The sequence below is a fragment of the Gorilla gorilla genome, chromosome X, assembly GCF_029281585.2.
Source record: "Gorilla gorilla gorilla isolate KB3781 chromosome X, NHGRI_mGorGor1-v2.1_pri, whole genome shotgun sequence".
NCBI classification, from domain to species: Eukaryota; Metazoa; Chordata; class Mammalia; order Primates; family Hominidae; genus Gorilla; species Gorilla gorilla.
In genome coordinates, this window is record NC_073247.2 from 59,292,573 (window position 1) to 59,319,613 (window position 27,041).

Sequence of the window (27,041 nt, forward strand, 5' to 3'; positions counted from 1 at the left end):
AATGAGAGACGCAGAGTCTGTCACAGGAAGATGCACAGATGCTCCAGGGACACACATGCACTGCTCTGAAGGCAGACATGTACTGATGTGATAGAATCACATTTTGTGGCAGTGTCACAAAAACAGACATGGATAGACCTGTTCAGACACAGACATACATACACCATGACACATGCAGTTTATCAATGGAACAAACTGTCCAGAAATAGCTACCCAGAATCTGTTGCAGGAACACAAACGGACATCCACCCCATCAGACAGAAACCACAGATGCACTGCCACAGACAGACCCACGCAGGCATGCACGCATCTTGGATTTAGACACAAACTGTCAGAGATAAGAGTCCCACACTCAGTCACCATCTGACACACCTGGAAACAAGCCCTTCATCACACACACAACTGGGGACACTCTGTGAGCTGCACATGAAGACTTGGACTCACCACAGTCACACACACACAGACAACACCAAAAAAGCACACATGTACTCTCCTTTGTTCACCCAACGTTATTGGGGGTGGTTTGCTATAAGCCTGCCAGGCCTTGGTGGGGATGTTGGTATCAGAGATGTACAGATAAGTCAGGCATCAAACCTGTGCCATGAAGTTTATCTGTAGTACAGCTACTGGGGAGATTTTTAGATAGAAGTGAGAGTGTGAATGGGCTTCTCAGCAGGTGACCCTCTGTCTTGAAAGACAAAGAAGGTTGGTGGCTCAGGACAGGGGAGAGCAAATTGCAGGCAAAGGCCAAGAACACTGGACAGAGCGGCGAGAGATTGGCAGGGGCCAAATGGTGCAGAAACTTCTACAAAAAGACTACTACTAACATTTGTGCTCTCTCAATGTGCCAAGCACTGTGCCCAGGTAGTACGTTACTTTGATCATACATATTCCCTCTAGATGATCACAGCAGAAGCATGAGGGAGGAGATATCACTTTTTTTTTTTTTTTAAGACGGAGTCTCGCTCTGTCACCCAGGCTGGAGTGTGGTGGCGCAATCTCGGCTCACTGCAACCTCCACCTCCTGGGTTCAAGCGATTCTCATGCCTCAGCCACCCAAGTAGCTGGGATTACAGGCACGTACAACCATGAACGGCTAATTTTTGTATTTTTAGTAGAGATGGGGTTTCTCCATGTTGGCCAGGCTGGTCTCGAACTCCTGATCTCAGGTGATTCACCCACCTCAGCCTCCCAAAGTGCTGGGATTATAGGTGTGAGTCACTGCACCCAGCCTAATCACCTCTTGTACAGATGAGACACTTGAAACAGAGAAGCAATTGACCAGGGCCAGGAAGGTTTCAAAGCAACTCTACAACAAATAGATGCTTGGCCATTGGGTTCCAGACACACTCCGCAGACAGCCACTCAGCTAGCCATGCCCTCAACTGCAGAACCAGACACACATCCTGTCAGAGGGTCTCCATTATCATGGCATGGTGAAAAAGCTGCTTGAGAAAACCTGGGGCCAGCCAGCCTTCTTTACCTTGGATTTACCCCTAGGGAGGGCAGGCAAAGACGTGTCAGACTGGGGGACAAGAACAAAAAAGGGTTTAGCCGTCCTTCACCTTCTAAAACCTAGTGGGTGAGGCCCCTCTGGTTACTTCCACTAAACTCATGTTGCTACAAAGTATCAGTTGCACTTTTCCAAGGCTTTTCTTCATCAGATCATGATAAGGAAAGAGCAGCATTCATGGTGAGAGGCAGGCGGAGAAGCTGGAATTCAGGCAGGAAGTTCAAGCTCAACAGTCCTCTGCTACCATCACCCGCCCCCCCCCCCCCCAGGAAATAGGGTAGGCAGGGGTGGGGTCAGCAGGCAAAGACGCAGCTTTTCCAGTGGCAATAGGTCCAGAAGGAGGTTTAATAAGCAGCAAATCAAATGCAAACTCCAGGCCCCCAGACAGACCCTGCTGGAGAGCATTCACACCTCTGAGGTCAAGCCAAGGTCTGTGCCATTGCATCCTCTGCCCAGAGGCCCGCCCAACCCCTGCCCCACACAGAACAGAGCCGCTCAGGGAAACTGACATTTGGTTTTATTGTGCCAAGGACATTACAGATGGTGGATCTTGTCAACACCTGCAGGGCACGGGTGCCCCATCTGCCAAGGCTGCTCCCACACTCCCTACACTCAAATCCCGGGTGGCAGCCATAATCCCCAAAGATGACCCCCACCCCAAGATTCCAAAGAGGCTAGTGGTGGTGGAAGCAAAAGGAATGCAGCAAGGTCAGGGTTTCATTGTCCAAGCCGGCCTGACACCTGCCGCCCTGCCCTTGCCCAGTGCACACCCTAGACCCTGGGCCGGCCTCCATGCAGCTGGAGGCCAGAAGACAGCAACCCATATCTTTGCGCCCTCCTCCATGCCCCATGGCCTGCCTGCCCAGAAGGATGCCACCTTCACAGAGCCAGTGCTGTCGTCTATATCATTTTTGATTAGTTGATTTTATAAGATAAAAGTAATTTTAATAAAGAAAAAATTCAACATTGAAGGCTCAGATGTTCTTGGGGGTACTGGGAAGGGAAATTTCCCACTTCTTCCTCCCACCTCCCTGGCATCAGTGTCGGGGGGGGGGGGTGGCAAGTTTTTCTCATCTTGGAAGGAATGAGGGGCAGGGAGACTTTCCTCTGTCTGAATGTCTCTCTCCTCTGGGGCTGGGGCTGCCTGGCTGCCAGTTGGTCTGTCTCTGTGTGCCTCTTGTCTATCTTCGGCACCCTTGCCCGAGTCCCCTGTGGAATGCAGGGATGGTTCTGTGCGGGGTGGGGGGGGGGGGCAACAGGGCACATCAGCTGGCAGAGAGACAGGTGATAGTGGCAGCGGCAATGAGAGAGAGTGCAGGGGTGGGCTAGCCAGAGGGAAGTGAGGAGGAGGGAAAAGAGGGGAGAGCAGAAAGAACAGAAGGAGGCAAGAGGGAAGAAGCCAAAGAAGGTGAGGTGGCACCGGAGAGCAGGAGTACTGGGGTTGGGAGATGGTGTCCAATCCCTGGGTCTCCATCAACTCTTGTCTGGGGGCGGGTCTCTGTGCACTTTGTTTTTCTTCATACTGTCTAGGTATTCCTGTTGGGACACTGCCAGCACCGACGCTAGGATCTCATCATCATCCCAGTCATTCAGACCTGCTGGGCGAGAGGAAGAGGAAAAGGATGATGGAGCGCTCTCAGCCTGCCTTCTCCTCACCCTGTGCCGACATCTGGGGCTCTGGAGAAATCCCACAGGGCCCTTCTCACTCCTTTCTCAAAACAGAAGGATCTGCTAGGCCTGTGAAACCCCACTTAGACCCCAGACCCTTCTGGGGCAAATTCCTTGGATCTGAAAAATCCCCTCCAGTGCCTCTCCCTTCTTTTCTTGGGGAGATGGCCAGAGGCTCCAGAAAGCCCCTCTCAGGACTTGCCACTTCTTCCAGTCTCTCCCAGCTCCTAGCAGCCTCCATCCCCCCAGACAAAGGAGGCTTACCAAAGGCAGAGGGGGACATCTGCTGAATGAGGGCCCGGCACTCCAAAGCAGGGTAGAGGGACACAAGGGGGGAAGTTGCCCGGTCGGCCCCTGCCGAGAACTGACTGCTTGTACCTGAAGCAGACGGACAGTCAAAGGTAGGGACCCAGGATCCAGGACCCAGGACCCAGGCAGTGCCTCCTAACTCCCAGCACATTCCCTGTGGGCAAGTCACTGACCTGGCGCACAGGGCGAAGGAGGTTTGGCAAGAGCTAAAACAGTGCCTGGGGAAGGGGGCTTCATGCCCAATTCAGCATGCAGCTCAGGGTGCTCAGGTGACGAGGCTGAACTCCGCTGCCGCGGGGACCGGCTAGTCCACTCCTCCAGGCCACTGGAGGCTGCTGCTGTGGCCGAACTGCATGTGGCGCTGGCTTTCCGGGGCTGCAGTGGGGAAGGTAAATGCGTTAAGGACCACCAGCAGCCATGACCTTCTTGTGACCCATCCCTGAATGCTGGCTCCCTTCCCAGGACCTTGGCTATGATACAGCTTCTACGTAGGTCAACATCATCCCCACTCACACAGTGGACCACAAGACTCCTCACAGGACAGAGGTGGAGCTCCTTACCCTTTCTCTCACACCCCTACAGCCAATCTGACAGGAAACCCTGTTACCTCTATCTTGAAAATAGATCTCAAATCCAACCCCTTCTCACCAACTCCACTGCCAGCACTGGCCACCAGTCACCTGGTCTACTGCAGTAGGCTCCTCCTCACTGGCCCCTGCTTCTGCCCTCACTCACCAGACTCCACTGGATGACTAGCAGGCAAGGCGATCTTATTAAATCCCCAACCACATCCTGTCCGTCCTCTGCTCACAATCCTCCCATGGTTTCTGCCTCTCTGAGAGTAAATGCCAAAGTCCTCGCCACAGCCCACAAGCCCCTACCCAATCAGACCCACAACCTCTCTGACTTCATCTACTACTACATTCTGTTTGGATACACCAGCCTCCCTCTGGGCTGTGCCTGAGTTGTACCAGGTGTGTGGGCCTGCTGTCCTCCCCTCCATGTGCGCTCAGCTAACTCTCACCTTCTGCAAGGCTCAAATCTCACCTGCTCTGAGGCCTACCCTGACTGCGCTATTTCATACCGTGAACGCACATTCCTGCTCAGCCCCTTTATCCTGGCTCTACACTTTCCATCCATAGCACTTCCCAACTAATTTATTCATTATATTTATTATTTTATTTCACTCTGCAAAACTGTGAGCATCACAAGGACGGGGATCTTGGTCTGCTGGGCTCACCTATGTATCCCCATATACTGAAAGCAGGGCCTGCCACAGACTGGTAGTAGGTATTTGTGGAATAAAACTCAGCTCCTTCAGCCGGGTGCGGTGGCTCACGCCTGTAATCCCAGCACTTTGGGAGGCCGAGGTGGTCGGATCACGAGGTCAGGAGATGGAGACCATCCTGGCTAACACGGTGAAACCCCGTCTCTACTAAAAATACAAAAAATTAGCCAGGCATGGTGGCGGGCGCCTGTAGTCCCAGTTACTCCGCAGGCTGAGGCAGGAGAATGGCGTCAACCTGGGAGGCGGAGCTTGCAGTGAGCCGAGACTGTGCCACTGCACTCCAGCCTGGGCAACAGAGCAAGACTCTGTCTCCAAAAAAAAAAAAAAAAAAACTCAGCTCCTGCCAGCCAACATCTACAATCACTCCAAACTCCTTGCGATTTTACAATTCCTCAGATGCTTGTCTGCCCCGCCCCTCCCCGCTCCCCTAACAATTCAACCTTCCTCTGTGAAGACTAACCGGAGCCCCCACCTCCACTGATCTCCCAGTCAGGGTCAAGGACCCCACCAATGAGTTGTCTCTGCCAACAGACGAGATCGTTGAGGGCAGAGTAGTCCAGATCTGATGTTACATTCTCAGTAGAGACCTGGCACACAAGGGCAGTCAACAAAAGCTTGTGTCTCTGAAGCTATCCATTATTCTCGTGTCACCAGCAGCATGGCTGCCCTCCTCTCACTCCTTAAGTGCCTGTTCTGCACAAGTATTTAAAGTTCCAAGGTACAATGCCAAAACTAAGACCAAGATGAGTTACAGATGGTGCTGGATGCTTCCTTCCCTCCCAGATGTCAAAACTGCTTAATTTTTTTCTGCTCGCTTGAGGGCAAAGCATGAGAAGTAATGAGTTTTTGGCCAAGCCTGTGACAGAGTCCATGACCCACCTGGCTGGGGCCTCGGACCTGGCGAGCCTGTTTCTCCTGATCCCGCAACCACTGCAGGTAGGATTCCCGAGCCACCTGCTCCTCAATGGCCTCATTTGTGGCCTCCCAGTCCGTGGCCCGTTTCTTGTCTTCTAGCATCTGCTGTTCGATCCATGACTCCTCCGATGTTTTTATGGCATTCTTCATCAGAGACTGCTCTGCAAACTGCAAGGAGGGAGAGGAACAGGGATGTGCAATAACTCACTGAACCTGCCCAAGAGCCAGAACAGGCTCAGCGAGGTAGGCCCACAGGCCCCAGAAAAGAAAGGAGACAGGAAAGCAGGTACTCCCAAAGAGCAACACTCCACAGACTACCTCTTGACTGGGGACCAGGGGAAAGCAGGCTTGGGATGTGGGACCTGTCATTCCAAACTCCTATGCTTGTAAGACCTGACTCCAACCCCCAAACCACCTCAACTGAGGCACTGAGACTGGAGCAGTCAGATGCCTTCCAACCTGGGACTTATTTTTTTTTTTTTTTCTGAGACGAAGTATTGCTCTGTCACCCAGGCTGGAGTGCAGTGGGGTAATCTCGGCTCACTGCAACCTCCGCCTCCAAGGTTCAAGGGATTCTCCAGCCTCAGCCTCCCAAGTAGCTGGGATTACAGGTGAGTGCCACCACCCCCGGCTAACTTTTTTGTATTTTTAGTAGAAATGGGGTTTCACCATGTTGGCCAGGCTGGCCTTGAACTCCTGACCTCAGGTGATCCACCCGACTCGGCCTCCCAAAGTGCTGGGATTATAGGTGTCAGCCACTGCACCTGGCCCTGGGCCTTAATTTAAAGAAGCCCCATCCAGTGAAGACTATTTCATAATGTTGAGGACTTTCTCACACATGAGCAGATGAGACACATACAAAAATTAGCTATGTGTGCACAGGGTGGAGGGAGTATTCAAGCATGTGAGGGGTTGGGGGAAGTAGTGGGTGTGTGAGGGAATAAGGGGGCAGTATCAACATGGTGTGGGGTGCTATGAGTTACAGGACACTACATCAGAGTACTGTTTTTCAGGCTGAGATCCAACAGCATTTTTAAAAAATAGAAAATATCAGAATATATCCCAGGGAATAAGTGCAAATGTTGTTTCATGAAGCTTTAGTTAACATTATTTTAATGCACACATACACATCACACACAAATGCATATATGCTAAGTAATTATGTAAAATGTATTCTTTTCTTTTTCCTGCAGACCTTGCATTCAGATAAAATGTGATTTTTTACTGTGAATAGTTAAAAACAATTCGTAAAACTATGTTAGAACAAGCCAATTAAAAAAATAGTCAAAAATCTAACCACTCTGGCAGTGTTAAACACACTCCAAGTGTTTTTTCTACTCACTCACTCAACAACAATCAACACAGGAGACTTCTGTGACCAAGTGTGCGGGCTGGGGGGAGGGTGTTTTCCCACACAGCAAGCAGCGGACACCTGGTGTCCGTCCTCCAATGCAATTCAATACCCAGAGACAGCCTGGGATCCCACAGGTTGAGGGCTCAGTCCCACAAGACTCCCCCCAACCCCCTTCGAACATCAGTCGAAAGTCTGGGCCTCCAGAATTTCTGACTGACCAGCTATAAATTGGGATTCCCACAATACTTTTTTGGGGGTTCAACTAACTTGCTAGAGCAGCTCACAAAACCCAGGAAACACGTCTGCCAGTTTATTATAGAGAAAATTACAAAGGATACAGATGAGATGCACAGAGTGAGATATGGGGGAAGGGACGTGGAGCTTCCATGCCCTCCCTGGGGTGCCACCCTCTAGAAACTTCCACGTATTCAGCTACCCAAAAGCTCCCAGAACCCAATCCTTTTGGGATTCTTTGGAAGCTTCATTATGCAGGCATTATTGATTATGCCATTGGACACTGGTGATCAACCTAATCTTCAGCCTCTCTCCCCTCCCCAAAGGCTGGGGGATGGGCTTAAAGTTGCAAACCTCTAATCCTGCCTTGGTCTTTCAGGTCACCAGCCCCCATCCTGAAGCTACCTAGAGGCTGCCAGCCATCAGTCACCTCATTAGCATACAAAAAGGCATCACTTTGGAGATTCTAAGGATTTTAGGAATTGTATGTCAGGAAGTCACAAACACAATTCACCAAAGAAGCTATACAGATGGCAAATAAGCATATGAAAAGATGCTCAACAGCATTTGCCAACAGGCAATTGCAAGTTAAAATAATGAGATACCACTACACACCTAAGAGAATGGCTAAAATCCAACACAATGACAGTATCAATTGCTGGTAATGCTGACAACAGGAACTTCCAAATCATTATGGTGGGCATGCAAATAATACAGCCACTTTGGAAGACAGTTTCTCAGTTCCTCATAAATCAAAACATAATCTTACAACGCAATCCAGCAATCTTGCTCCCAGGTATGTATACAACTGATCTAAAAAATTACGTCCACAAAAAAACCTGCATGCACATTACAGAAGCTTTATTCATAATCATCAAAAACTGGAAGCAACCAAGAATGTCTTTTAATAGGTGAATAATTAAACTGGTACCTCCATAAAAGGAACATTAAGTGATAAGAAAGAAACCAGTTAACAAGCCATGAAAGAACATGGAGAAACCTTAATGCATACTGCTAAGTGAAAAGAAGCAGTCTGTCACATTGACCATTTTAATTTCAGGGGGGAAAAAAGCAAATTGGCTGCAGGTGGCTCACCCCTGCAATACCAGCACTTTGAGAGGCCAAGGCAGGAGGATCACTTGTCCCCAGGAATTTGAGATTGGCCTGAGCTAACACAGTGAGACCCTCTCTCTACAAAATAAAAATATTTTTAAAGTTAGCCAGGCATGGTGGTGTGTGCCTGTGGTCCCAGCTACTTGGCAGGCTGAGGTGGGAGGATTGCTTAAACTCAGGAGGTAAAGGCTGCAGTGATATTGTGCCACTGCACTCCAGCCTGGGCAACAGTGATACACTGTCTCAAAAAAAAAAAAAGTATGAAAAGGCTACATACTGTATGATTACAATTATATGACATTCTAAAAAAGGCAACCCACAAAGACAATAGTGTTTGCAGGAAGAGGGAGGAAGGGAGGGGTAAGCATATGGAGTATGAGGAATTTTAAGGGTGGTCAAACTATTCTGAATAATACTGTAATAGTAGATACATGACATTATACATTTGTCAAAACCCATAGAATGTACGACACAAAGAGTGGACCTTAATATATGCTATTTAAAAAAAAATTAGGAAGGCTGGGCACGGTGGCTCATGCCTGTAATTCCAGCACTTTGGGAGGCCAAGGTGGGTGGATCTCCTGAGGTCAGGAGTTCGAGACCAGCCTGGCCAATATGGTGAAACCTGTCTCTACTAAAAATCCAAAAAATTAGCTGGGCGTGGTGGCGCGTGCCTGTAATCCCAGCTACTCGGGAGGCAGAGGCAAGAGAATCACTTGAACCACAGAGGCTGAGGTTGCAGTGAGCCGAGATCGCACCACTGTACTCCAGCCTGGGTGACAGAGCAAGACTGTCTCAAAAAAAAAAATAAATAAATAAAATAAAATAAAAATTAGGAGATCTATGGCCAGCGCGGTGGCTCATGCCTGTAATCCCAGCACTTTGGGAGGCCGAGGCAGGCAGATCACCTGAAGTCAGGAGTTCGAGACCAGCCTGGGCAACATGATGAAACCCCGTCTCTACTAAAAATACAAAAATTAGCCAGGTGTGGTAGTGCATGCCTGTAATTCCAGCTACTCGGCAGGCTGAGGCACGAGAATTGCTTGAACCCAGGAGGTAGAGGTTGCGGTGAGTTGAGATCATCGCACCACTGCACTGGTGAGACTGGGCGACAGTGAGACTCTGTCTCAAAAATAAATAAATAAAAAATTAGGAGATCTGAGATCCCAGCATAGAATGCAAAAATGTGACAAAATAATACAAATGTATTACAAACATGAAACAACCTTGGCCGGGCGCAGTGGCTCACGCCTGTAATCCCAGCACTTTGGGAGGCCGAGGCGGGCGGATCACGAGGTCAGGAGATTGAGACCATCCTGGCTAAGACGGTGAAACCCCGTCTCTTACTAAAAATACAAAAAATTAGCCGGGTGTGGTGGTAGGCACCTGTAGTACCAGCTTCTCAGGAGGCTGAGGCAGGAGAATGGTGTGAACCTGGGAGGTGGAGCTTGCTGTGAGCCGAGATCACGCCACTGCACTCCAGCCTGGGCGACAGAGCGAGACTCTGTCTCAAAAAATAATAATAATAAAATAAAATAAAAATAAACACCCTCATTTGAAGGGGGTGGGGGTACAAGTAGGTCACTTTCAAAATGAATGCAGTCTGTAACACCAAAGGCAAAAAAGAACTATATGTAGCATTGTGCTATAGTGATAAAGTTGTTTCCCACGGGGGTACGGGTGAACAAGTGTGATTCTGCTACGTGTGTATATGGAAATGAGCAGTTACATAAATGGATGGGAGGAACCAGTGCATATACATCTGATGGCATATCTACTGTTGGAGTGGGAATTTGCAGATGAACAAGGGGAGAAGACTAGAATGAAGCATGTGATAATGGATCTGAGTTGGAGACATCAGTAAGGATTCATGTTTAATATAAATACAGATGGTTACAGGTAGAAATATTTATAGATATGTGTACAAAGGCCACTATACATACATGTAGCTCCTTGCTCTATCAGCTGACAGGGCCTAGAAGCATGGACAACCTGATATCGAAGAGCACATTCAACACCTAGGTCTTGATTTCTGTTAACAGTCTCCAATACATTCCAGGGCTCTCTAAAGAAATGGCTGATTCAGCTGGGCGCAGTAGCTCACACCTGTAATCCCTGCACTTTGGGAGACCGAGGAGGGTGGATCACCTGAGGTCAGGAGTTCGAGACTTCAGCCTGCCCAACATGGTGAAACCCCATCTCTACTAAACAATACAAAAAACAGCTGGGTGTGGTGGCGCATGCCTGTAATCCCAGCTACTCGGGAGGCTGAGGCAGGAGAATCGCTTGAACCTGGGAGGCAGAGGTTGCAGTGAGCTGAGATGGCGCCCTTACACTCCAGCCTGGGCAACAAGAGCGAAACTCCCTCTCAAAAAAAAAAAAAGACCATATTGATGTACGTAATAACTGGAAAAATTAATAAATTAAAGATGAGTTAAGGATGAGACACAGATCCTCCTTAAAGAATTCCAAATAATCTATGTAGATACTCTACCCTCAAGGGGATGGGGCATAACCATTTCTTAGGTGTGGGCTGCACATCGTGACTTCCTTCCACACAGTACAGTATGGAAAAGGTGGGAAAGAGTAACCTTAGGTGGAGAAACCTAACAAACACTACTTCTGCCAGTTGATCAAGGGTAACACCAACAGGCATAAATGACACTCATAGTATAAACCCTTGAAATGATGTAATGACAATGGCACTTTACCTCTGTGATCTTCCTCCCTAAGACCCACAACCCTAGTTTAAACATGAGAAAAAGTCCAAAAGAGACATTTCCTACAAAATATTTGATCAGTACTCCTTAAAACTGTCAAGGTCATCAAAACAAAACTGAGAAACTATCAAAGATAAAGGGGCCTAAGGAGGCATGCAGATTTCATTTAATAGTAACGTATTAGGCCGGGTATGGTGGCTCACGCCTGTAATCCCAGCACTTTGGGAGGCCGAGGCGGCTGGATCACCTGAGGTCAGGAGTTCGAGACCAGCGTGGCCAACGTGGTGAAACCCCGTCTCTACTAAAAATAGAAAAATTAGCCAGGTGTGGTGGTGGGCACCTGTAATCCCAGCTACTTGGGAGGCTGAGGCAGAAAAATCGCTTGAACCCAGAAGGCGGAGGTTGCAGTGAGCCGAGATCGCCTCATTGCACTCCAGCCTGGGTAACAGAGAGAAACTCTGCCTTAAAAAAAAAAAAAAAAAAGGTATTAATATTGGTTCGCACATTGTAACAAATGTACCATAATCATTTGAGCTGTTAATAACAGCAGAACTGGGCCGGGCGCGTTGGCTCACGCCTGTAATCCCAGCATTTTGGGAGGCCGAGATGGGTGGATCACCTGAGGTCAGGAGTTCAAGACCAGCCTTCGACATGGTGAAACTCCGTCTCTACTAAAAACACAAAAATTAGCTGGGCGTGGTGGCGGGTGCCTGTAATCCCAGCTACTCGGGAGGCTGAGGCAAGAGAATTGCTTGAACCCGGGAGGCAGAGGTTGCAGTGAGCCAAGATTGCGCCATTGCACTCCAGCCTGGGTGATGAGAGAGAAACTTCGTCTCAAAAAAAAGATGATAATAATAATAATAATAATAATAATAATAATAGCAGAACTGTGTTTGGGAAGAGAAGGATATGTGAGAATTCTGTATTATCTCCTCAATTGTTCTGTAAATCTAAAACTGCTCTAAACAATTAAGTCTATTAAATACAAAAAACTTAAAACATTCATTTTTATTTTTTCTTTCAGACAGAGTCTCGCTCCGTCACCCAGGCTGCAGTGCAGGGGTCAAATCTCAGCTCACTGCAACCTCTGCCTCCTAGGTTCAAGCAATTCTCCTGCCTCGGCCTCCCAAGTAGCTCGGATTACAGGTGTGTGCCACCACACCCGGCTAATTTTTTTTTGTATTTTTAGTAGAAACAGGGTTTCATCATGTTGGCCAGGCTGGTCTCGAACTCCTGACCTCAGGAGATCCTCCCACCTCAGCCTCCCAGTGTTGGGATTACAGGCGTGAGCCACCGCACCTGGCCAGAACATTCATATTTTTGAAGAAAGAAAAAGAGGAATCTGGGTGCAGTGGCTCATGCCTGTAATTCCAGCACTTTGAGAGGCCGAGGCACAAGGATCACTTGAGCCCAAGAGTTCAAGGTCAGCCTCAGCAATATAGTGAGACCTTGTCTCTACAAAAAAAAAAAAATTTTTTTTCATTTTTTTACAAAAAGTTTTTTTAAAACACTGGCCGGGCATGGTGGCGAGCACCTGTAGTCTCCCAGCTACTCGGGAGGCTGAGGTGAGAGGCTTGCTTGAGCCTGGGAAGTGGAGGCTAGCTACAGTGAGCCTAGATTGCCCCACTGCACTCCAGCCTGGGTGACAGAGTGAGACCCTGTCTCTCCACCCGCCCACCAAAAAAGAAAATGAGCCATTAAACCAGGACAAGTCACAGATGAATCTTAAATGCATAGTGTTAAGTGAAAAAAGCCAGTCTGAAAAAGCTACATACTGTACATTTCCAATTATATGACATTCTAGAAAAGGCAAAACGAGAGTCAGTAAACAGATCGAAAACAAAAAACAAGAAAATTCTGAGAAACTGTCACAGCCAAGAGGAGATAAAGGGGACACAACAACGAAATATAATATGGCACCCTGGATGGGATCCTGGAACAGATAAAAGTCATTAGGGAAAAACTAAGGTAATCTGAGTCAAGTATGGTCTTTAGTTAATAATATGTCGATACTGGTTCATTAACTATGACAAATGTACTATGTTAATACATTAATCATAGTGAGGCATATGGGAACTCTGTAATATATTTGTAACTTTTTTTTTTTTTTTTGAGACAGAGTCTCATTCTGTCGCCCAAGCTGGAGTGCAGTGGCACAATCTTGGCTCACTGCAACCTCTGCCTCCCAGTTTCAAGTGATTCTCCTGCCTCAGCCTCCCGAGAGTAGCTGGGATTACAGGCACCCACTGCCACACCCAGCTAATTTTTGTATTTTTAGTAGAGACAGGGTTTCACCGTGTTAGCCAGGCTGGTCTTGAACCCCAGACCTCAGGTGATCTGCCAGCCTCGGCTTCCCAAAATGCTGGGATTACAGGTGTGGGCCACCGTGCCCGGCCTCTTTGCAGTAATTCTGTAAATCTAAAGCTGCTCTAAAATTAAGTTTATTTAAAAACAAAACAAAAAAGAACCCTATGTTGGAGGGTGTGTTGGTGTTAGGCTATGTGTTTCCGAAAATGAAGCAGGAGTACTTTGTGTTTGTAGAAGTGAAACCTGAATAGAAGATACCAAAATCCTCAGCAAATGACTGTAAGAGAGAGAGAGAGAAATGAATGAGAATCTATCGGTATGTGCTGGGAAAATGCACTGCCACCTTCTGAACACCTACTAGGCCCCAGGCCCAGTGGGAGGTGCTTTCTGTATCAGCCAAGCTGCCAGCCTGGAATACTTACAGAATCTGCCTAGATCACACAGCCAGTGAGTGGTGGGGCCAGGCCTGTACCCCATGTCTCTGTGACCATGGCTATCTGTAACCACTATGATCCCGGGAGAAAGATCCATGCCAAGATGCCCAGAGCAAGCCCTGGCTCACTGCTCCCAAACAGGACTCCACATCCTAAAATGCCAGCCCTCAACGGGCACAAAAGATAGGTAAGCCAACTCAGACAGGCAAACCAAGACCAAAGAACAAGCCCTGAGAGATCACCTTAAGTAACTCCCTATTTTTTTTTTTTTTTTGTAAGGGTGAGACCTCAGGGGAGAGAGGAGACAGGATATTTTTGTGAGTTAGGGGCAAAACAGACTCCAGCAGAGGTTTCTGACCTCTATATCCAGCAGCCATTCTGGGCACAGGGACCCACTCACCCCTGGTTTGAATGATGGCAGGCCCAGCCCCACACCAATGGTGGCCTTGTTAGGATTCACCACTGAATTATAGTGGATATTCCGATGGTAGCTAACACGAATGGGTTCGTCCTCGTTTTGATGTATCCCATGGAATGTGTTGATGGGTTCTGCAGAGAAAGAGAAGGAGGGAGCATCCACAGCAGGCCAGGTTGGGCAGGCTCGAACGAGGCGCCATCTTTCCCTCACCTACCCACTGCAGAAGTACCTGTGCTGTACTGGTACACCTCCACAGGACGGTTGTACATCTCTGCCATGGCCTGCATCTCAATGTGGTTGCCATGGCAATTGTTTTTCCGCTTCCTGTTAATGTAGGTGGTAAAGTCCTCTGTGACATAGTTGGAGAAGTAGTCGGCATTCTTCATCTGCAGAATAGATTGGAAGGTTAAGGTCTGTGTGGAGAAGAAATCCTCCCACCCTGCCCCTCCCCCAAAGGCCTCCATTTTCTCACCAGATAGTCCATGCAATGCTTTCGCACAACCTCATGCATGTCCTGGTCTCCATACACCTGGTCAGCTGTGGGGGCAGAAGAAAGCAGCAGCTAGGGTCAGAGATGCCAGAGAAGAGCTCTGAATCATAGAACATCCTTTGGGGAGGAGGAACTGGGGGACCAGGGAAATTCCCTTTTCTACCCCAAGGCCTGGAGAGTTCTTGCCCTTGTAGGCTAGAATGGGGTCATGGAAAAATACGGCAGGCAGGGCCAGACTTGAAGAACAAGAGAGTGCAGGTGAGAGGAACACATCCACAGGCCTCTTGGGCAGATGACTTTGTCTAGGGTACACGTGGCCACTCAGAGAAATCAACAACATTCTAAGTTCCACAGGTTGGCCTCAAATGCTATTGATTCCCACACCCCCCCTTTGCTTTCCACATGAGGAAACTGAGGTTCAGGGGGAGTTTGTGGTTTGTCCAAGGTCACAAAGAGTCAGTCTGTGACAGAGTCAACTCTGAATTCAGTTTTCCTGACTCCTACAAGTCAACATGGCCTTTGTAGGCTGAAAAAAAAGGGAACAAAGACAAAAAAAGGAAAGAAAAAAAAAATGGGCTCCAAGCCCAGTTCTGCCAGATACTAGAGAGTTGAGTGACCAGAGGCAAGTGACCCAAGTGTTCTGAGCCTCATATACCTCATCTGTAAAATGGGAAAAAGAGGGATAACAGGCCAGGCGTGGAGGCTCACACCTGTTATCCCAGCACTTTGAGAGGCCAAGGTGGGCAGATCACTTGAGGTCACGAGTTCGAGACCAGCCTGGCCAACGTCGTAAAACCCCGTCTCTACCAAAAATACAAAAATTAGCCAGGCATGGTGGCAGGCGCCTATAATCCCAGCTACTTGGGAGGCTGAAGCAGGAGAATCGCTTGAACCCAGGAGGCAGAGGTTGCAGTGAGCCAAGATCATGCCACTGCACTCCAGCCTGGGCGACAGAGTAAGACTCTGTCTCAAAAAAAAAAAAAAAAAAAAAGAGGGATAACCAAATGGCAGGCCTAGGCCTTTTGTGGGGATTAAATGAGATAATGGGTATAAAATAACTACCACTGGGCTTGGGACAGAGTAGCCACAGAGTAAATCAGAATTCCTTCCTCCGTAGGGAGGCCTGAATGTGGGGTACTGTGAAGGTGACAGAGGTGAGTAAAATCCTGCCCCTACCTTCGGGGAGCACACAGTCTAGTAAAAGAGATAAGACACACATGCAACTAACTTTAGCTTAACTCAGGATGGGCAGCCTGTGGCCCGAATAGTCCAGGCGTCGTGAGATTTGGTCAAACTAAGGCGAGAAGGAAACACACTCCCTCTGCTTCGCTTGAGGATCTTCACACATGCCGTTCCTTCTCTTCAGGACGCTCCTTCCATCCTCGTCAGCTGCCTACTTCTCAAACACCAATGTGTTCTTTATTTTATTTATTTATTTGAGACAAGGTCTCGCTCTGTCGCCCAGGCTGGAGTGCAGTGGCGCGATCATAGTTCACTGCAGCCTTGACCTCCTGGGCTCAAGCGATCCTCTCGCCTCAGACTCCCAAAGTGCCTGGATTACAGGTGTGAGCCACCGCGCCTGGCCCAACATGTTCTTTAATACAGTTCCCCACTACCCAGGACACCTCTATCACCAGATTTATCAAAGGTGTGCATAGACTTCTGCCCGACCACACTGGGCTCCCACAGAAGGCAAAGGGCAGTTCACACCAAAGTCCACCCCCAGCTCAGGGCCCGATACAGTAAAGGAAATCAGGAAAAGTTTACTGAGCAAATGGATAGGCTGGGTAAGCCAGGGAGCTCTTCTCCCTGTGAAATTAAAGTGGGCCTGAAGATCATGCAAGTCTGATTTCCACTGGTTTTGGGAATTTCCCTTTGTTTCCCCAGAGGACCACTGCTCTGATGGGATCTCCCTGGGGCATGGGGCTAGGGTCAGGTCGGTCACACAGGAACACTCCTGAGTTCTTCCCTGTCAGTCTACCTCTCTGAAAAACTGTCAGAAGAACACCTTCCCTGCCTTCCCCTTCCTACCCTGGAGGGTTCTGTGAGAAAGGCTACTCTGAGACAGAAAATAGGGCCCATGTTTGTCTCCAGTCCTCTTGGAGGTGAAGAGATCTGAAGGGTAAGGGGGTGTGGAGGTTGTGAAGGCGGGAAGGGGGGTAGCCCCTTCACCAATGTAAACAAGGATGTGGGTTCTGCGGCCACACTCTCCCCCGCCCTCCCCAGCGGCATTTCCAGCAAGTCACATGTCCTGCGCACAGGCTGGGGGCCCCCTGCTGCTGCCTTTCTTAGAAGCCAGGACCACAGAGCCCGCACAGTGAGCTACTTGGGGAGCTATTTCTGTAGGCTGAGCTTGGGGTACTGGGAGGCAGTGCTGTTGGCAGCTGCAGTAAACAGGAACAAAGATGAGAATGAAGGGGTTAAATAGGGGTTGGCTGGCCAGGCTCAGAGAGATAGGCTGAGGTGCTGGAGAAAGCCCATCTCCTATGGAAAGGTCAACGGTCATTTCCAGGCCTGGGAGTTCTATCTTCAAGAGCTAGATGCCAGATGCAGGAAAATGGGGAAAGAGAGGAGACTGTGGAACAGGGAAGGGATCTGGGGGAAAACCCCCTGAGGGTCCCATTTCTCTGCCACTGACCCCTTTGCCTGGCAGAAAGGCTCTGCTGCCTCCTAGCTGTGTAGCAATGGATAAGGCCTTTAACCTCTCTAAGCTGAAATGTCCTCATGCATAAGGTGGAGACAGTAACTCCTCTTCCATCTGCTGGGTGTTGTCAAAACTACACAGGAGGTTTGCCAAGCACCTAAGGCACAGTAGGTGGTCAAGAAACAGGAACACAATTTGTCATGACGACAATGATTCCTTCATATGCTAGTTACCCACGAGTCAGCCAGAATGTTGCCATAACCACTTATGAAGCCCTTCCTCATTTCTGTTGCAATTCCTCAGCCAGAGGAAAGCCCCAAATGCAGACCTAGGATGCATGTCCTCTCTTGGCTCTCTACCTTTAGCGAAACCAAAGGTCCACAAGTCTACCTCTAGGCCGTTAGTTCTAACAAAACTTCAGCAGTTAAATTAATATCGAATTAACAATACAGGCTTCATAAAACAGGGTCCTAAAGTATGGATGAGTTATGACACTTCTTTACTTATCTGTAAAATGTAAAATACCACCTTCTCTCCTCAATCCTATGATGGCACTGATGGGTGATATGGTATAACATGTACCTAATCACAGCTTTTGAGGGGGGAAACACACCACACTGATTATAAGGTATACCCTAAGTTTGGAATCATTAACGTGGAAGAAAATATACATCTCCAAACCAAGGAAAACAGCAATAGTACTACCCCAACAAGGGAGAATAGAAGGATTTCTCCAATAATATAAGGCAGGAAAAGCATCTAAGCACAGAGCTAAACACACAGGAAGTACTCAACAAGAATTCATTTTTGGCCAGGTGTGGTGGCTCATGCTTGTAATCCCAGCAATTTGGGAGGCCGATGCAGGTGGATCACCTGAGGTCAGGAGTTCAAGACCAGCCGAGACAACATGGTGAAACCCTATCTCTACTAAAAATACAAAAAATTAGCCAGGCGGGGTGGTGGATGCCCGTAATCCCAGCTATTTGGGAGGCTGAGGCAGAAAAATCGCTTGAACCCGGGAGGTGGAGGTTGCAATGAGCCAAGATCACACCACTGCACTACAGCCTAGGCAACAAGAGCGAAACTCTGTCTCAAAAAAAAAAAAAAAAGAATTCGTTTTTCTGACTTTCCTAGCTCCACCTCTGTCCTCCAGAAAGCCCTCCTCTTCCCAGAAGGCTGGCACACAGGGCTGGGGGCCAGGCTTGACTTCCCTGTGGAGGGGTCTGAGGTTGGGGGGATGACCTGCAGAGGTAGGGGAATTCAGAGAACTTGTTTTGATAGAAACTGAAACTCCTCCTCTTGCTGACGCTGCACTTGTGGGCAATCTGCACCTGTTCTCCCCTCCCAGAGGCCAGCTGGAAGGGGGTCCCCCACCATTCTACCTCTGTTCCCATCTCCAACAGGGCTCAGAAATCCTCAGTAAAATACTACAATTGGTCCCACACCAAAGACTTTTCACACTCCAACTCATTCTATCCTTACCAAAACACTCTTACTTTACCCAGGAGACACAGAAATGTGGCAAAGGTTGCCTGGGATCACAGATTTAGGGGGAGTGAAGGGGAGGCCAGGCTCTCAAAGGGTAACTGCTGGCCCCAGCTGATATTACCACCTTCACCCCAATCTAGCCACCATCTTAGTCACCTTACTCCCTGGGGCAGGACCTGATCTTGTGTGCCTCAGTTTCCACACCAGCACAAGCAGGAATCAGCTAGAACCCAGGAAAGGCATGGGAGAGGGCAGAGATTATAGATATCAGGGGCTGCATCTCTCCCTAGGACCACAGAGGCCAATACGAACCTTACCCTCCCCATACACACCCCACTTCTTTCCTTTTTCTGGACACACAGAGACACCAGTATAGAAATGCACATGTGTATACACATATAGCAGAGACTGCCAAAGATGCTCCCTGAGGCCAAATGCTCACCCAACAAATCCCACAACAGAGAACTATCACATTCAATGAGTAGATGCCCTTGCCACTTCAGGAAAGACTGAAGATGTGAGGCTCTATAAACTGAGGGACCCCCTACCCCACCAACCTCCTTCCTGGCCTCTGGCAGGGTAGGTGGAGGGCAGGGGAAATAACCAAGAGCTCTAACAGACTAGCCTCAACCTCTCTCCTCTGTTGCCCGGGGGAAGTCCTTATGTAACTAATGTAATGTAACCAATAATGTACCCAGATTTATGTTAAGAAGCAAGACATGGGAGCCTGGATTATCTTCCTATAGGGTCCTACCATTTGCTTTAGAGACATCTGAGAACTGCCTACTCCCCAGGTAGCTGCCTGCCTCCCAGAAGAGCCACAGCAAGTTCCGCTAAGGGCAAAAAAGGAAGCTAGGTGTCTACAGGGAACCTAAAAACAAACCACACAAACGTGTGTACACACAGCTGCAGAGGGAGACAGGGACCTGGTCTGCTCCCCACTACCTTCCTGGTCCAGTGGGAACCCTGGCCCCACTGAGAACCAATCTCCTGAGGAGATGAGCCAGGACAAAGGTCTCACTTGCCTGTCAAGCAGCTGTGGTGTGACCTGGTCTGTAGCCCCAACTACCCCAACTAGCATACCCTCAGTGGGAGAGACAGAACTCATCCCACTGGATAGTCTGGTTCCTGAGATGTGTGCTCCTCTGCTCAAGGATGCCCACTGCAAGGATGAGAAACCTGAAGGATACAGGGGAGAGGCTGAAGGAAGCTGGTGTACAGGAAATGGCCCGTGGGAATCTTCTTTCTGTGGCCTGGTTCAACCTCAAATACCAATGTTCTGACACTGGTTGTATGACCTAGATAGGGTAGGGTCTTGGCTTTCTCTTGAGGCCTCAGTTTCCCCATTTATAAAACAATCAAAATTGATCTCAGATCCATCCCTCCTAGTGCTGATGGTTCATGTTCCAAGACCAAAAGGCCCAGAAGAGTGGGCCTAGCTAATGTTTCTGGGCCTCATCGTGGTAACATGCACAGCCCTTGCCACTCCCCCATGGCCCATGTAGAAACAACCATGTGGCCTTCACTCTGCCCACAGAAGCTAGCACCAGGACCCTGGTGAGGGTTAGAGGTTTCTGCTGAGTCAAAGCCACATGGAGGGAGGGAGCAAGGGAGAGATGCAGAGTCATGTTTCCAGGAGGAGGTTATCTGAGCGTAACAGGGACAGGGTGGGCCACAGGATACCTCTGAGGCTCAGGTTCCCACCTCCACTCCACCCAAGCCTTCAATGATGCTCATGAATCCCCAGTAAGAGGAGGTGGGAGAGAACTGAGCGCAAGCAATGGATATTGCTTAACTCAGGGGAACCAATGGCAGGCAGGCAGCTACCTGGGGAGTAGGCAATTCTCAGAAGTCTCTAAAGCAAATGGTAGGACCCTATAGGAAGATAATCCAGGGGAACAGAAGGCAGAAAGCCACCTGCCTCAAGACTCCCAACAACAGAGGGCCACGTGCTCCTACTTGGAGGAGATAAGGTCCAGAGAAGTCAAGGAACACAGCCAAGATCATCCAGCCAGTTGACAACCAAGCTAAGAAGCTAAGGATCCTAGGATCATAAAAAGAATGTGTCCTGGCTGGATGCGGTGGCTCATGCCTATAATCCCAACACTTTGGGAGGCCAAAGCGGGTGGATCACAAAGTCAGGAGTTTGAGACCAGCCTGACCAACACGGTGAAACCCCATCTCTGCTAAAAACACAAAAATTAACCAGGTGTGGTGGTGCACGCCTGTAATCCTAGCTACTCAGGAGGCTGAGGCAGAAGAATCACTTGAACCCGGGAGGCAGAGGTTGCAGTAAGCCGAGATCACGCCACTGCACACTCCAGCCTGGGCGACAGAGGGAGACTCCATCTCAAAAAAAAAAAAAAAAAAGAATGTGTGTCCTTTGGACACCTCTGGGTTCCCAGGCCAGCTCTGGCTAATGGCCCTGAACATGTCATTTCCCTTTCTATGCTTCAATCTTTTCACCTGTCTCATGGGATAATGATCCAAGTTTTGCAGTGAGCCTGAAGCACCCAGCTGAATGCCTAGCACACAGCAGGGGTCAAGGAAACAGTGCCCTCTATGTTTGCAGCCCCCGCCCAACTCCAACTCTCTGCTCCACGTTCCTTCCACTATTCAACACATGGCAGGAAGTCAGCCTGTAGGGCTTCACACTACAGTCTAAGCTGACTGCCATCTGTCCCCATCCAGGCGAGGCTGGAAACAGGGGGGCAGCAAAAAGCCCAGGGACAAAGTCCCCTTCCCAGGCACATGTATTATGCACTCTGCACCAAGGAAACCTCCAGATAAGGTCTAGAGACCAAGGGCCATGTACTTCGGGGGAGAGGCCACAGGACTTCTGAGGTTTTACAGAGAAAAGCCAAAGGCAGCCCAGTCAGGGGAAATGTGTAGCCATAGTGCCGATAAGGAAAGGCCTTCAACCTGCCCTGGTCAGCTCTTCCTGTAAGTAGAGGCCCCTTACTGAAGGCCCCAGTGGGAGGAAGGGTCGGGAGTATTTGGGGAGAACAGCTAGATACATATAGACACACACACACACACACACACACACAAATACTGCTCTTGATACGAGTTACTACAACAAGCCAGGTCCTCACTAGCTAGCCCCAAGGGTCGGGGGTATTTGGGGAGAACAGCTAGCTAGATACACACACACACACACACACACACACACACACACACACACACACACGGCTCTTGATATGAGTTACTACACAAGCCAGGTCCTCACTAGCCAGTCCCAAGGCTTATCCTCGATGACTGCCCAAGACTCAGATGCCCGCTGCATTCTCTAATCCTAACTCCACCAGAAGCCCTGCTTACCCCACATCTAGCCTGAGGTCTCAACACAGGGCCTAGCACCTAACAGGCCCCCACCTATTCTTTCTTTGCCTTTCTTTTGTCCAAGATGCCCCGAAACCCAGCTCTTCCTCTGGGAAACATCCCAGGGAAAACACAAACTTGAGCCAGAGGGGTAGGAGGGATAAGTTTTTTCCCAGTCCAATAGAGCCCATTGCCTGAGCCTCTTCTGCTTGGCAGAATAGAGAGGAGACCATTCACTCCACCCTTTCAACAAACACATGTGACTCTGAGGCACCAGTGAAAATGGCATCTGGGTTTTACAAATGCTACTGTTCCACGAGGGTCTACTATATGTGTCAGGCACTAAAGGGATTTACCAAAGCAACGTCATTAAATCGTTACAGCATTAGGGTCTTTCAGCCCCATTTTACAGATGAGGAAACAGCCTCAGGAAAGAAGAGCTGCTTGCCTAAGGTCATACCAAGAATCAGTTGTGCAGCCAGGGATGGAGCCTAAAACACCCCAGCCCACCAGTAGACATGGGGGCTACCCACAGACGGAGAGAATAGCAGACCAAGAAGGAACTCAAAGAGGCATTGAGAATCAACACCATTTCACAGACGGGAAGACCAAGGCCAAGTGTCACAGCAGTTATGAGTCAGGGCCAGAACTAGAAGGTAGGTCTTCTGACTCCCAGCTCAAAGCTCCTATCAGAGGGCGCTTTTCCTTGGTAGATATCAGAGAACCACAGGGAGGATCAGGTCACATTCCCAGCTTCCCCTTCACCCTAGCACAGGACCTCACAACTACTTGTTGGGTCACAGATTCAGAGCCAAAATGGCCTCAAAGATCTAACTCAGACTGGATAATAGATGGTATTAAGGCATTATTAATTCTGTTAGGTGCAGTAATGGCATTTTGATTATGTTAAAAAGAAGAGAGTAAGTCTGTATCTGTCAGAGAAACATACAGAAATATTTACGAATGAAATGATCCAATGTCGGGGTTTTGCTTTAAAAATACTCTTCTTTCAGGGGAGTGAGAAAGAGTGGGCGGGATAGTGATGAAACAAGGCTGGCCACGTATTGACTATTTTGAAGCTGGATGATGGGTACATGAGGGTTCATCATTCTCTCTACTTTTATATAAGTTGAAAAAAAATTCTATGATATAAGAAATTTGTAAAGATCTAGTCTGATAGCCCCCATACACACAGATTGAGGAACAGAGACCCGCAACACACCAGAGATGGGATCTGGGTATAAACCTAGGGGTCATACAGCCCAGGGTGGCAGCAGTGTGCTATGGTTAAGAGCATGGGCCTCAGACTAATCTAACCCAGACACTGAATCCCAACTCTACCACTTATTATTTTACTCCAGAACTCTACCACTTATTATTTCACTCCAGACAAGTCACCCACCATCTCTGAGCCACTTTTCTCATCTGACAAATGGAAGCAACAATAGTCCCTACACTCACCTAGGTTAGAGGGGAATCAAAGAGGTTTCCTGTAGCACCTGACAATGTGTCCCAAAGGATATTATTTTATCATTCTTCTTGCTGTTATTATTCATATTAATCTTGCACCACTACAATGTCTCAAGACCCACGGCTAGAGGTCAGATACCAACTTGAGGCTGGAGCCTAGAGTCCCTAAAAGATTAGCTAGCTCTGCCTCAACCCTGTCTCAGGGGCTATTCCTGATAACTGGGACACAGCTTAGGGGCAGCCCTAGGCCCTTAAGGACTAAGGCAGAGACTCACCTACAGCCCGGAAGAGACAGGCGCCATCCTCCTTCATCTGCTTGATGATGAAGCCCTTCTTGTCTCGTAGGGCCTTTTCAAACCAATGCTCCTGCTGGAGGGAAGAGGTGGGGGTCAGCAACAGGGAAAACCTGTACTCCCTCCCCAGGGCCCCGACCTCAAGCTCCCGAGAGGCCTAGATCATTGACAGAGAGGACGCTGGCCAAGGTAAAGTTCTCAGCCCTGTTTGACCACTCCATGCATGTGAAGTAGGAGACTCTTTTAGGGAATTAGTTGCTGAGTGAAACTAAGACTTGCTTCCAAAAGGGTCCTAGGTGCCCTGAGAACAGTGGCCCCATAAGCCTTATGGCTTCTGTTGACCTTGCAGGGCCTGGCCCAGGGAGCCACACTGCCCCAGGCAGCCAGAGACTCAGACCCAGCAAGTGCCTGGGTGGAGAATGTGGCTCTACCTCAAGGAGTTTCATCTAGGAAAGGTGGTGAAGAGGGGGTAACTAGCAAGAGCCTAGATCCTGAACCTGACAAAGGGCTAGAGGATTCCAAGATATGCTGTAGGCCGGGCATGGTGGCTCACACCTGTAATCCCAGCACTTTGGGAGGCCAAGGTGAGTGGATCACCTGAGGTCAGGAGTTCGAGACCAGCCTGACCAACATGGAGAAACCCCGTCTCTAATAAAAATACAATAGTCAGGCGTGGTGGTGCATGCCTGTAATCCCAGCTACATGGGAGGCTTAGGCAGGAGAATCGTTCGAACCCAGGAGGTAAGAGGTTGCGGTGAGCTAAGATCACCCCATTGCGTTCCAGCCTGGGCAACAAGAGCGAAACTCTGTCTCAAAAAAAAAAAAAAAAAAAAGAGATATACTCTAGAAGGCAAAAGTGTGCAAACAATGTTCTCATCTGTGACTGAACACATTTAACAGATATCTACACATATATACATATGTATGTATACAAACACACGTACACAAAATTGGGAAGGCTAGACAGCAAAATATTATCCCTAAGTCCTGGTGTTATCAGCGATTTTATTGCATTTTCCCTTTTATAAAGTTACACTAAACCCAAAAAGTTTTGAAAATCAAAAGTCTTTTTTTTTTTTTTTTGAGATGCAGTCTCACTCTTCTGCCCAGGCCGGAGTGCAGTGGCGCTATCTCGGCTCACTGCAAGCTCTGCCTCCCGGGTTCATGCCATTCTCCTGCCTCAGCCTCCCGACTAGCTGGGACTACAGGCGCCTGCCACCATGCCTGGCTAATTTTTTGTATTTTTAGTAGAGACGGGGTTTCACCATGTTAGCCAGGATGGTCTCGATCTCCTGACCTCGTGATCCACCCGCCTCGGCCTCCCAAAGTGCTGGGATTACAGACATGAGCCACTGTGCCCGGCCCAAAAGTCTTTATCTAATTCATTTGGCATTATAACCTGACCAGAACTGACGAGAATCTATTTATCCCACTTGGGGTAAATATTCAAATATTTAAATGCAGAAAACATTCAGGTGTTTGATTATGAGGTGCTGCCTCAGACCCTGCTGGAGGTGTTATGTAATACAAAGTATACACACCAGGTAAGTTTTATAAATTGTTTTTTTCCTAAATTCCAAAGCACACCTGGCACCACGAAGGTTCAACTTAAATGAACCTGTACAAATGCATATTTTTTTATTAAAAAAAATAATGACCATATAACCTCTTAAAACATAATTTTCATTTCAAAACAAAACCAACCAGAAGCAGCAGACCTTTCCTGGGCCCCTCATGCCCTCTGCTGGCTACCAGAAGCAGCCAGCCTGACCTAGCAACAAGGCTGCAAACTACAGGATCCCAAGCCTGCTCCTTGTGGACACAGGCCTGCCCAGGGATTTTTAGGATCTGGGGTATTAGAGACCAGACACAGGGGCCCACCTATCCGTAAGGCCATTTTTCCCCAGCTCAGGCAAGGGGTGGAACCCATCCCCTAAGAAAGCCAGAGGAGAAGCATCTCTGGCAAAGTTGTAAGCACAAGGTTTGGAACGCAAGAGCTCTGGGTTCCAACCCCAGCTTTGCCACACACTTGCTGTCTGTTATCACTCTCAGTTTCCTATAGAATGGGGGATATGTTGATCTACCGGACAGAGCTGTGAGGAGTTTCAGGACCTAAAGAAGCTTTGTAAATAACGTACCATATACTAGGGGAAGTTGTCGCCAATCACAGAAGGGGAGGAGATCAGCACAGAGATTATGCACAACTGAGAGACCCTCAGAAAGTCCTAGGTGAGTAGCGGGACAGGAGGGGAGGAAGAGGTGACAAGGGAATACCCAGCCAGCCCCATCATCAGGGCCCACACCCCAGGAAAATGTGGCTGGATTTCTAGAGATGACAAAGACACCTGGAAGCCCTTAATGAGCTTCCATGCGCAGCACAAGGACTCCTGTTTGTGCACAACATTCCAGTGGTCCAGGTGTCCCTCCTTGCCCCCAAACCTGTGGATTAACACACTCCAGCCAGTTATGCCCAAGTCCATCCTGGCCACACATGGTCAGCCATCTCCCAGAGTCATGGGCCTGCCCCAGCCAGGGATCTCCAGCAGGGATGGTGCAACCACAACTATAGTCCCAAACCTGACACAAGAATAGGTTCTTAAAAAGAAAGGAACACAGCGACTTCCTGGCTTTGGAGAGAGGGGAAAAAGAGAGGAGAAAAGGAGATCAAACAGGAGAGGGGCTCCTACTTATCCATTCAAGAAAGACTTACCAGGTAGCTACTAAGTAAGATACTGGGCTGGGCAGTGAGAACAGTGAAATGTATCAGACTTAGTTTCCACTCTTGGTAAGCTCACAAACTACTTAGCAGAGGGGTAGGGAAACAGGTAACCACCACAAGGTATGAACAAGGCTGTGAAAAATGTAAATGCCAGGTGTTGTGAAACAGAAAGAGGCTGGGCGAAGTGGCTCTCGCCTGTAATCCCAGCACTTTGGGAGGCCGAGGCAGGTGGATCACTTGAGATCAAGAGTTCAAGACCAGCCTGGCCAACATGGTAAAACCTTGTTTCTACTAAAAAATACAAAAAAAATTAGCTGGGCATGGTGGTGCATGCCTGTAATCC

The 27,041-nt window shown here is 48.7% G+C and overlaps 1 protein-coding gene across 7 annotated transcripts in view; it reads right to left on the reverse strand.

The window, feature by feature from the left end:
* Positions 1-2,008: 2,008 nt before the first annotated feature.
* The window catches only part of OTUD5 (OTU deubiquitinase 5), a 37,467-nt gene continuing 12,434 nt past the window's right edge, over positions 2,009-27,041 (reverse strand). For 2 of the 7 annotated variants that reach the window (XM_063702946.1, XM_063702947.1), the window contains exons 2-9: positions 23,962-24,052; positions 14,746-14,810; positions 14,503-14,659; positions 14,256-14,404; positions 5,658-5,861; positions 3,664-3,865; positions 3,446-3,559; positions 2,009-3,108 (exon numbers count right to left, since the gene is read on the reverse strand). In XM_063702946.1, coding sequence (XP_063559016.1) covers positions 2,987-3,108; positions 3,446-3,559; positions 3,664-3,865; positions 5,658-5,861; positions 14,256-14,404; positions 14,503-14,659; positions 14,746-14,810; positions 23,962-24,052 — 1,104 coding nt within the window. In that variant the 3' untranslated portion in view covers positions 2,009-2,986. Of the gene's footprint in view, positions 3,112-3,445; positions 3,560-3,663; positions 3,866-5,657; positions 5,862-14,255; positions 14,405-14,502; positions 14,660-14,745; positions 14,811-23,961; positions 24,056-27,041 lie in introns of all 7 variants that reach the window. The other 5 variants (XM_031005877.3, XM_031005875.3, XM_063702945.1 and 2 more) reach the window with 5 other exon arrangements.